This window comes from Homalodisca vitripennis, chromosome 3 (assembly GCF_021130785.1).
Source record: "Homalodisca vitripennis isolate AUS2020 chromosome 3, UT_GWSS_2.1, whole genome shotgun sequence".
NCBI classification, from domain to species: Eukaryota; Metazoa; Arthropoda; class Insecta; order Hemiptera; family Cicadellidae; genus Homalodisca; species Homalodisca vitripennis.
This window is the reverse complement of record NC_060209.1, coordinates 89,871,133-89,883,193: the sequence shown is the minus strand read 5'-3', so window position 1 is coordinate 89,883,193 and position 12,061 is coordinate 89,871,133. Positions and strand designations below refer to the sequence as shown.

The window sequence follows — 12,061 nt, the reverse complement described above, 5'->3', positions numbered from 1 at the left end:
AACCTATTATTAAATCCTCTCACAGAAACCCTTGCTCATAATATATTATAATATTTCACAACCTTAATCTAAACTAAACCAAACTTACAACACCTTACACGGTAAATGGTGGCGAGTCGGTAGAGGTGTGGTGTTGGTCGTAGTTCTTGATTGAGGTATATATGCTGGTGCTGTTTTAGTTGGAAGATTATTTAGTAGAGTAAAAGTAAAAGTTAAACATCATTGTAGCACAATGAGTGATACCATGGCTTCCGAAGATGATGCCTCAATTGATAAAAATGAAATTGAAAAACTAGGAGGCAAGTCTGGCGTCTTATTTTTGATCGACTGCAGACCATCTATGTTTTCTGAATCGGTTATCAATTCAGAAAATGTTAAAATAACTAAATTCATAGCCGCGCTGCAGAACAGTTCTGCTGAATAAGATGACTGCTCAGCAGCAGGACCTGATTGGTTTGGTCTTGTTTGGAACTGCCAATTGCAATCCCAAAGATAAACTGAAAAATATTTCATGTCCTCTGGATCTTGCCCACCCAAATGTGGAATATGTAAAGCAGATTGATTTGATTATGAGTGATACAAATGCTGCATCACTACAGCGACCTTACAGTTCATCAGAACACTGTTCCCTTGCAGATGCTCTTTGGTATTGCAGCTCCTTGTTTTCTCAAAGTGGAAGTAACTTTGAAGCAAAAATAATCCTGTTATTTACGGATGACAGTGATCCTCACTCTACAGATACCGATCAAGCACACAAGGCACGAAAGAGAGCCAAAGATTTGAATCAACTGAACATTTCACTTGAGTTGCTCCCAATGGGGACCAATTTTGATTACTCAACATTTTATAAGGAGCTTGTGGAGATTGTGAATGGCTTCTCTGACACAGAAGTTGATGCCACATCGAAGCTGGAAGAACTCCTTGTACGAGTTAAGAGGTTGGAATTCAGAACTAGACGCCATGCCAAGTTGAAGTGGAATTTGGGAATGGGAGTTTCTGTAGGAGTCTCTCTGTACACATTTTATATAGAGGCCAGTATACTACCTAAGGAGCCTTTGTATCGAGCTACGAATGAGCCGGTTAGAAGTGTGAAACAATCTCATGATCAGGCGACTGGACAGCTACTGTTGCTCTCCGATGTTGTGAACTATCTAACCGTAGCGGGAAAGGACATTGTCTTTACCAGTGAAGAAAAAGAAATGATGTATAAGTTTGAAGAGCCTGAACTAACTTTGTTGGGTTTTGAGCCACTTACCTCTGCCAAGGAAGATTTGCATTTTGGCCCGTCTTCTTTTGCATATGCGGAAGAAACTTTGATCAAAGGAAGCAATGACCTTATGAGTGATGCAGTGTATCGCCAAACAGAAGGTGGCACTGTGCCGCATGACCTCACGATACAGAGCCGCCACAAAATATGTGTACCTTTTTCCCCGTGATGAGACGTTTGACAGTGCTGGAAACCTGCAAACTTCTCTTGGCTTTCATGTGATTCCTGTGCCATATTACAATGATGCCAGAGAACAAAAGTTTGGTGAAAAATCACCTAAGGTTACGAGTGAAGTTATGCTGCTTGCAAAAAAATTGATGAATAAATTAAAATTAGTTTTTAAACCAAGTGACTTTAAAAATGAAAAGTTACAACTTTTTTGGGAACATTTGGAAGCTCTTGCTTTGGGATACCTAATTCCAAATGACGTTGAAGATCAAACACTTCCAGATAAAGCTGCCCAGACAGAAAGATTGGGTCCATTAAACAAAGAGTTCAACAACGCTTGCTCACTGAATGGGGAAGACATCTCGACCTGCCCTGCGTCCAAACGACCTGCTCCAGACACATCTGGTAGCCCAGCCAAGAAGGCCAAGAAGCCACTCCCCACAGAAGACCTGATACAACAAATTAAATCTGCCATAACCAAGAGAGAGGTAGACAGATTTACTGTTGCTCAAATCAAGGAGTTCCTTACCTATCATAAAAAAATGTGACTGTTCTAAGAAAGGCCAGTTTGATAGAAGCTGTGTACAAGAACTTCTAGAAAATTACGTATTAAAAACTGTAACAGTTTTAACGTTTAACTATTTCTTTTATAGATAGTTTTAACTAATATGAAATATAAATTAAAGTTAATTGTCTGCCTGAGGCAAAAGTTTGAAAATGACCATTTTCTATTCTTTTAAAACATGTTTGCTCAATTTACTAAATGTAACCAAACATTTCCTATCAGTATACAAATGTATGGGTTAAGAGCTCATAAACAGTATTTTATCTTATTAACACTTCGCATTCGTTTTTTTATTTTTTATTATTAGTAAAGTCAGTTAGATAATAAGAACTGTATGTAAACTGAGTACTGGCCTCTCTATAAAATGTGTTCAATATTTGAATAGGTAATTTTCTAGAAGTTCTTGTACACAGCTTCTATCAAACTGGCCTTTCACATTTTGACAGAACAGTCACATTTTTTTTTTATGATAGGTAAGGAACTCCTTGATTTGAGCAACAGTAAATCTGTCTACCTCTCTCTTGGGTATGGCAGATTTAATTTGTTGTATCAGGTCTTCTGTGGGGAGTGGCTTCTTGGCCTTCTTGGCTGGGCTACCAGATGTGTCTGGAGCAGGTCGTATGGACGCAGGGCAGGTCGAGATGTCTTCCCCATTCAGTGAGCAAGCGTTGTTGAACTCTTTGTTTAATGGACCCAATCTTTCTGTCTGGGCGGCTTTATCTGGAAGTGTTTGATCTTCAACATCATTTGGAATTAGGTATCCCAAAGCAAGAGCTTCCAAATGTTCCCAAAAAAGTTGTAACTTTTCATTTTTAAAGTCGCTTGGTTTAAAAACGAATTTTAATTTGATCATCATTTTTTTTGCAAGCAGCATAACTTCACTCTGTAAGACATACGTAATTATTAGTAAAATAAAATTCATAGAATCAATGTACAGATAGTTGCTGGAAAGGAAGTCTTGTATTACAATTCGAGACAAACATCCTCCGGATGTAAGTGGACACGCACATCCGCCCAGACGCTGATGGTGAACAAACAGGAAATGCTTGCTTAAGCAGCGGAAATGCTTATATATAAAAAAACCGTGCGACGATGTAAGGGGCAGCCATGCTGATATGAAAAATTGGTACTCACCAATTATGATGGAGAGATTTGGCAGAGGCGTGGTCATGAGCTGGCGGGAGAAGAACATCGAAACTGAAGAACAAGGAAGTCGAGGCCGAGAATTCGTAAAGTGAAGTTCGGGAGTGTTTGTGTTCGTGTGCGGAAAAATATCTCTAGGCGTAGTAAGTGTGAAGTGGAATAAAATGTAAGTAATTTTAAGAACTTAGTATATTTTAGGGTTTATTAATCATTTTCAATTCCATATCTATTTAGATGTTCACAATTTCGAAAATGTAAATTCATGTAAATGTTTAGCTATTTAAAATAAAGTTTCTCATGTTAGTCCATGAACTCATAATTATTGCAACACTACAAAATTACTAGTAAATGTTATAATGAATTAAATTTAAAATAAATTGTACTGAATAATTTAATATTAAACATGTTTTCAAAGTATTAAGGTATTAAGGCTTGTGCTTAATATGTCGATTGACGCAATCAATTGTTACTTAAAATTTTTAATCAATTTAATGAGATGTTGTCACAAATAAATGTGTTGGTTCATTTGAGGGTATTTGTACTGCCAATCTAACCTATTATTAAATCCTCTTACAGCAACCCTTGCTCATAATATGTCACAACCTTAATCTTAAACTAAACCAAACTTACAAACCTTACAACTCGTAACCTCAGGTGATTTTTCACCAAACTTTTGTTCTCTGGCATCATTGTAATATGGCACAGGAATCACATGAAAGCCAAGAGAAGTTTGCAGGTTTCCAGCACTGTCAAACGTCTCATCACGGGGAAAAAGGTACACATATTTTGTGGCGGCTCTGTATCGTGAGGTCATGCGGCACAGTGCCACCTTCTGTTTGGCGATACCTTGCATCACCAGACCTTCCATAAGGTCATTGCTTCCTTTGATCAAAGTTTCTTCCGCATATGCAAAAGAAGACGGGCCAAAATGCAAATCTTCCTTGGCAGAGGTAAGTGGCTCAAAACCCAACAAAGTTAGTTCAGGCTCTTCAAACTTATACATCATTTCTTTTTCTTCACTGGTAAAGACAATATCCTTTCCCGCTACGGTTAGATAGTTCACAACATCGGAGGGCAACAGTAGCTGTCCAGTCGCCTGATCATGAGATTGTTTCACACTTCTAACCGGCTCATTCGTAGCTCGATACAAAGGCTCCTTAGGTAGTATACTGGCCTCTCTATAAAATGTGTACAGAGAGACTCCTACAGAAACTCCCATTCCCAAATTCCACTTCAACTTGGCATGGCGTCTAGTTCTGAATTCCAACCTCTTAACTCGTACAAGGAGTTCTTCCAGCTTCGATGTTACATCAACTTCTGTGTCAGAGAAGCCATTCACAATCTCCACAAGCTCCTTATAAAATGTTGAGTAATCAAAATTGGTCCCCATTGGGAGCAACTCAAGTGAAATGTTCAGTTGATTCAAATCTTTGGCTCTCTTTCGTGCCTTGTGTGCTTGATCGGTATCTGTAGAGTGAGGATCACTGTCATCCGTAAATAACAGGATTATTTTTGCTTCAAAGTTACTTCCACTTTGAGAAAACAAGGAGCTGCAATACCAAAGAGCATCTGCAAGGGAACAGTGTTCTGATGAACTGTAAGGTCGCTGTAGTGATGCAGCATTTGTATCACTCATAATCAAATCAATCTGCTTTACATATTCCACATTTGGGTGGGCAAGATCCAGAGGACGTGAAATATTTTTCAGTTTATCTTTGGGATTGCATTTGGCAGTTCCAAACAAGACCAAACCAATCAGGTCCTGCTGCTGAGGAGCCATCTTATTCAGCAGACCTGTTCTGCAGCGCGGCTATGAATTTAGTTATTTTAACATTTTCTGAATTGATAACCGATTCAGAAAACATAGATGGTCTGCAGTCGATCAAAAATATGACGCCAGATTTGCCTCCTAGCTTTTCAATTTCATTTTTATCAATTGAGGCATCATCTTCGGAAGCCGTGGTATCACTCATTGCGCTACAATGATGTTTAACTTTTACTTTTACTCTACTAAATAATCTTCCAACTAAAACAGCACCAGTATATATACCTCAATTAAGAACTACGACCTACACCACACCTCTACCGACTCGCCGCCATTTACCGTGTAAGGTGTTGTAAGTTTGGTTTAGTTTAGATTAAGGTTGTGAAATATTATAATATATTATGAGCAAGGGTTTCTGTGAGAGGATTTAATAATAGGTTAGATTGGCAATACAACACCCTCAAATGAACCAACACATATTTTATTTGTGACAACATCTCATTAAATTGATTAACATTTTAATTAACAATTGATAACGTCAACCGACATATTGAGCACAAATTTTAATACCTTAATACTTTGAAGACATATTTAATATTAAATTATTCATTACAATTTATTATTAATTTAATTCACTATAACATTTACTAGTAATTTTGTAGTGTTGCAATAAATATGAGTTCATGGACTAACGTGAGAAACTTTCTTTTAAAGTATCTTAAACATTTACATAAATTTACATTTTCGAAATTGTGAACATTTAAATAAAATATATGAAATAAGAAAATATGAATTTAAATAACTATTCATTTGATTTTTACACATTATAATCTTTGCTTTTCATTATATTAGGTACAGGTACCATGGAATTGTAAATGATTAATGAACCCTGATATATACTAAGTTCCTAAAATTACTTACATCTTATTGCACTTCACACTTATTACGCCTAAAGATATTTTTCCCGCACACGAACACAAGCACTGGCACTCCCGAACGTCGTTTTTCGAATTCCCGTCCTCGACTTCCTCCTATCTTCCTAGTTCTTCAGTTTTGATGTTGTTCTCCCGCCAGCTCTCCAATGACCACGCCTATGCCAAATCTCTCCATCATAATTGGTGAGTACCAATTTTTCATATCAGCATGGCTGTCCCTTACATCGTCGCACGGTTTTAGATAATAAGCATTTCCGCTGCTTAAACAAGCATTTCCTGTTTGTTCATCATCGGTGTCTGGGCGGATGTGCGTATCCACTTACATCCGGAGGATGTTTGTCTCGAATTGTAATACAAGACTTCCTTTTCAGCAACTATCTGTACATTGATTTTATGAATTTTATTTTACTAATAATTACGTATGTCTTACAGGAACAACAACATGAATGGCCTTATTATGATAAGGAATACGGTTGTAAACATTACGTTAAACCACATTTACTTATTATATATTAATAAAAATGTTGAAAATAAAACTAGGTTGCTTCATGTCCTAAAACTGAATATTACGTGTAGTGACAATTTCTTCAATTTAAAGAAGATAAACATATATTCTAAAAGTTTATAATACGTTTTATAATTGATTAGACTTGGAGAAAAAACGATTTTCCGGACATTTGTCATTATTTTACGTACAAGATATCAGTAACACTACGTTTCGAGAGTTAAAATCTGATCTCTTCCTCAGGTGGATATTTAACCTAAGAAATAACTAATAAATAACTAAATAAATAACAGTATCGACAAACAAATAACCCAAGGATCAAAAGTTTTACTCTTCGCCGATGATGCTAAATTCTTCAGAACTATAAAAACCCTCAACGATTGCCAGGCTTTACAGAACAGTATTGATCTGTTGATGAAGTGGTGTTATGATAATGACATGTCATTAAATATTTCCAAATGCTCTATGATATCTTTCTCCAGGTCTAGCACACCTATCATATTCCCTTACACACTTGAAGATCAACCCCTCTCGCGTTCTCTGATGATAAAGGACCTTGGAGTCATGCTTTCTCCTAATTTAAACCCTCAAGAACATATTAACTATATTTGTAAGAGAGCTAATTCTGCCCTATACTTCGTCATACGGAACAGCCGCAACATGTTCTCTATTCATGCTCTACGGATCCTTTACATCCATCTGGTGAGACCCTTACTGGAATATTCTTCACCTGTTTGGAGCCCTTACTTGATTGGCCAGATTGATGGACTTGAGAACGTTCAAACCCGTTTCGTCCGTTTTGTTGGTGTGCTGCTAGGCTTCGACTACCGCACTGCTCCAGTTCATGATCTGCAACTTCAGTTAAACTTGATGCCACTTCACACAAGACGAATAATCAATGACCTACTGTTCCTGAGGAAGCTGATTAACTCGAACATTGATGCCCCAGATCTACTTGTCAAGCTGGACTTCCGCACTTCTCGACACCTGCGCCACACCCATCTTTTCGCTAGACGTCAGTATTCGACCCACAGCACTTTTCCTCGCCTCCAGCTGCTGGCCAACAGCATGCCGGACGACATTAATCTGTTTTGTACAGGTGAGGAGGCCTTCAAAAAGAAGTTGTTGTACTGGAAGGCACTGCATTGAATCTGTATTCGGCAATCAAAACTGTAGTTATTAGTATAACATATGGTGCATGTTCATTAGTTTTTTTCCTAATTCTATTTACTTATCATGATCCTCAATATTTATTATAAATTATTGTTATTTATTTGTTATCGTTGTTAAAATTTGTTACGAATTCTATAGATTCTATTTTGTTACTCTAATACTGTTAATATTTATTACAATTATGTAGATTTTATTTACCTTTACTAGTATAGTTATATTTATTGTAAATCATATAGCTTTATTTATTGTTATTGTTGCATAGTGTTGGCTGTATTGTTCCCTGCATGTTTGGCTTGGTGCTTGAGCTAGGGCTTAAGCACCAATTAGTTTAAAGTCCAATTGCATGTTTGGCTTGTCCCTTCTCATACCTTAAGTTTTTTTTTTTTAAGTTTTAAATTCCGTTGCATGTTTGGCTTGGCCCTTTGTGTTTATAAGTATTAGTCATCTTGAGAAACTATGTAAAACTGTAACACGTTGTAAATTGGTCTTTTGACCGTTGGAAGTTAAATAAATAAATAAATAAATCATACATGATCAGTTTGACACATCAGGAATAACTGGTATTTATAATAGTTCTAGTTTTTTTTTGTAAGATATAACGATGGTAACTGTCCGGAATCCTATCATCCTTTTAAACCTTCTATCGTCAATAAAATGTTTTGGACAAAGTTTAATACAGGTAACCAGAGGTCTGCACCTACCGACCAACCACTGGAAACTGACCAGATGCCTATAGTAAATGGCGATCTTTTTAAACAGTAACAAGATGGAGGAAAATCAGGTGCCGGGATTCAGATTTTTAAGATTTTTATTATTGGTTCATTGTAGATGAACTTTTTAAAACCATATAGTGAATTCACATTGGTTTATTAGAAATATTTAATCTGTTTGATAATTTGAAATTAATTGTTGGTTTTTTATTGCAATTAGTAAATAAAGCGGACTGATTTCGATGGTTGAGTGATCGGTTGGTCTGCTAATGAATTAATAATATGTGATCACACATATTCCAAAGTTAGAGTTTCATATACATTGTCAGGTTGTCCATAAATAACTCTATCAAACTTCATTATTTGAATTAACAGGTCAAAATAAGTTGAAAATGTCATGTAAGGTCACATTACACACACAATAGTGTAGTTTGTGCTTGTGTGTCTATGTGAAAACATTCAATACCTTGCGTAGTTTACCGTCTGTCCGACTGTTTGTGTGTTTAGTACATAAATATACTTTAAAATGAAAGAAAGAAATACAAACGGACTTACACCGAGTAGTTTAAGACAGTAATTTATGAACACCCTGCATACGCATAGATTATTATAACTTATAGATTATATAACACTATGCATTATTTTGAGACTGGATAATATATTTCTAGTACTTGAGAGTTGCCTCTCAAATACTGGGTTTCATGATTTTAACACGACTGCAGTATTGTTATAGAGTAAATATTTTTATAGTTAATCACAAACTCGGGTATCCCCTGAGCTTGCATAAAACCGGTTTAATATTAGGCGAAATCTCAAGTAAAGTTCCACCTTCCTTACCCAAGAGTAAAGAAAGGGTAGATCGGGTGGAGCTTTAATAAAGCCAGGCTTTTATCTCGAGCAATATAATATTCCATTAACCCTGTGTGGATTGTTTGCATTGCTTCATGTAAACCCTCCTTTGTAACTAACTGCATTTGAAATAGTTTTATATTAACTTACTTAATTCTCTTTAACAATAAAAAGAATTTTTTTAATTAAAAAAAGAAAAAATTCCCCTATATGAAGATTTGCCATGTATATTATTTTCTTCTATCCAGCGATTTTCCTGACATCCTACCTTTACGACTTCCCTTTACAAAAATACTTTCTTCGTGCGTACTCCTTCCTGATAAAGATTACATTATACTCATTCAATATTATTTTTTCAAACTACTTTTTTATACTTCTCGATCGATCATAATTCTGCTATCTCAATAATATTAAATGTTTTGTAAATGTCAAACCTACCTTAGATCAATATTTTTAGCTTTCAATTTAATTAATAACATTGTTTGCTAATTCTTTACATGTTTGTAAGTAGTTATCCTTTTTTCCTTATACATTTCAGAACCATCAATAGATTTTTTATTGACAAAGGTCTTATCCCCTTTAACCTGAGAGTCTGCTTTATAAATATTTACTTTACGATATTTCAGCTTTTTTTAATGGATTTTGCAGATAAGGCAAGTTTTGAATTTTTACATATCCATAGAGCCTTCGTATTCATCATAATTTAACTTTGTAGCTTATAGAGCCTGGTTTAAGCCTTTATCATTTCTTAACTTGCATATAGTTAAGCACAACATCAATCTGCAAGTTGTTTGTTGTTATTGTTATTATATATTTGTGTCATACATTTTGCCAACAGAATAAATACAATTTCGTCTATTATTCAATACAAAATCTATCAGATTTTGTGCCTCATTTTTAAGATTTTTAAAGTTAACTCTTTTGTTCATACTTTATGACTCTAGTAGTTGCAATGTGATCCTACTGGTGTATGGCTAGTAATATTAATTTCTAACACTGTATATTTGCTATTGGTGTTATTTGAATATTGCCTTTGTTTGTCATATATATTATATTACTATTTATTTCGTTTCTCTAATTTTGTATTTTTCTTGTATTACAATTATTTAACCAATGAATCATGCTGACCTGGGCTCTTACAGTTATTACTATACACGTCTTCCCACACAAGATACTAGTGGAGTCTACGCTATCAAGATTTGGGAGTGATACTATTTGTAGACTTACTGACCTACGTATTAACAAACACTTACGGTATATTGATAAAGTGTTGACATTTTAAGATCAAAGTTTGTTTTCTAAACTCGATAAACAATAAATTTCCCTAAGCAATATAATTTTCATTTTACTAAACAAGATAATTAATACTTTTCGTCTTTTTCAAAATATGTTGGAGTTGTAATGATGAAGTAAGCCCAATTATTTTGGAAGAATCGGTTTCTTCCGCAGTTGATATCTGATTCAACTCCTAACTATAAATAATAGTTAAATAAACATTAAAATATTTTACCCTGGGTTTTAATTAACCCAGCTTCATTAGCTATCTGGTAAATTGTGAAATTTTTCACTTGCCCGAAAAAAATCGACGATTACCAGCAACATACACGACGGTGGTTGGAATTTATATCACAGAGCAGATAAATGTAGATAGCTGAAGAACCTTTTTATCAATACTGGGCAAAATATACAATATTCTAACTGTTGCCCATGGCCTCACATATATATGCCTCACTGCAATTGAAGTCAAAGACAACCTCTTTTAAGCGACAGGGCAAAAAACCTGAGACGACACAGGGGTTGTAGATGAATTTATATTATTTAATCTCGTTTCAACAGCTAATTTCTCTCGCTCTTCATAGTTTATACATAATATGTCTCACAAAATGATACTATTACTAAATATACTTACAGCTAAACAGTTTTAATATGAACGGTAATCTCCTATGTACCATTCTTCATATTTGTTAGAAGACAGTTGATTTGGGCATCAAATGAGCTGAACAAAATCGTAGTCAAGGATTAAAAAAAACTTTTCCGACTCAGTCATAAGAAAAGTAAATTTCGCATGTAGCCATCATATTTAATTGTGTAAACACATGGTAAATATGGATTATTAGTTTAAATGTTTAATTGCATAACACTGATTGGATAGTAACGTTTTGCCAAATAATAATGTTGGAATGTGAATACAATCGCAACCTTTTCAAATATTCATAAACTCCATAATCTTTAATTATTAAAAGATAAAACATGATAAAACAAGTATGTTTTTGTAGCATATAAATTTATTTGTAAAAACCCCATTCGATTTGGTTAGAGTAAATCAGAACTAAAATATTTGAATATATTCACTTTTAACAGATATTCTATACGTTTAAACAGCCACCAACTCGAAACCTTAGATGTTATTTTTATTTTTTAATAATTTTAATCATAAGTTTAATTTCAAGCAAAATTTATTCTTCCTTATTTATGTAAGGAAGGATAAATTTTGCTTGAAATTGCCTTAAAATATTATGAAAAATGTAAATTTGTATTTGTGTTTCTTTTTATAACATACCCGAACAAAGAAAACTGTGTTTTAATGGTATTTTTATAAGAGATAAAAGGGTGGCCGAAATATGAATGACCACCACATTGAACAGTTTCATTGATTGCAACTGTGTTTGTGTTTGTCGGTATACAAACGGTGCACTGGTCATTATGAAAATATTGTTTAATGATGGGAATACTGTCATATTTGAAGTTGTGGTGGGATGGGAATGAAAGTTTTATTCATCAGTAAGAGCTATAAAAAGGTAAGAAAAGAGCCGATATTACTTTACTGAAAATGAAAAATAAGCAAAAGAAATGACGAAGAAAACATGACACGCCAGAAGGCAAAGAAACAGTACGTTATAATAGGAAGAAAATAAATACAACTGGAATAGTAAAACTGGAATAGTACAACTGGACTATTCTGTAAAATGTTACTTATCTAA

General features: G+C 34.6%; 3 protein-coding genes across 3 annotated transcripts; 2 read left to right on the top strand and 1 right to left on the bottom strand.

Annotated features, from left to right (window-relative positions):
- The first annotated feature begins 425 nt into the window (after nucleotides 1-425).
- Nucleotides 426-1,436, top strand: LOC124358278 (X-ray repair cross-complementing protein 6-like). The gene has a single exon (XM_046810573.1). It carries the CDS (start codon nucleotides 426-428, stop codon nucleotides 1,434-1,436), a length of 1,011 nt encoding a protein of 336 aa, XP_046666529.1.
- Nucleotides 1,437-2,451: 1,015 nt separating this feature from the next.
- LOC124358277 (X-ray repair cross-complementing protein 6-like) lies at nucleotides 2,452-5,371 on the bottom strand. Its single transcript, XM_046810571.1, has 2 exons — nucleotides 3,774-5,371; nucleotides 2,452-2,735 (listed from the first exon to the last, which is right to left on the bottom strand). The coding sequence occupies exons 1-2, from the start codon at nucleotides 4,921-4,923 to the stop codon at nucleotides 2,452-2,454; spliced, it is 1,434 nt and encodes a 477-aa protein (XP_046666527.1). The 5' UTR covers nucleotides 4,924-5,371.
- Nucleotides 5,372-6,813: 1,442 nt separating this feature from the next.
- LOC124358276 lies at nucleotides 6,814-7,497 on the top strand. Its single transcript, XM_046810570.1, has one exon. The coding sequence runs from the start codon at nucleotides 6,814-6,816 to the stop codon at nucleotides 7,495-7,497; it is 684 nt and encodes a 227-aa protein (XP_046666526.1).
- Nucleotides 7,498-12,061: the final 4,564 nt, after the last annotated feature.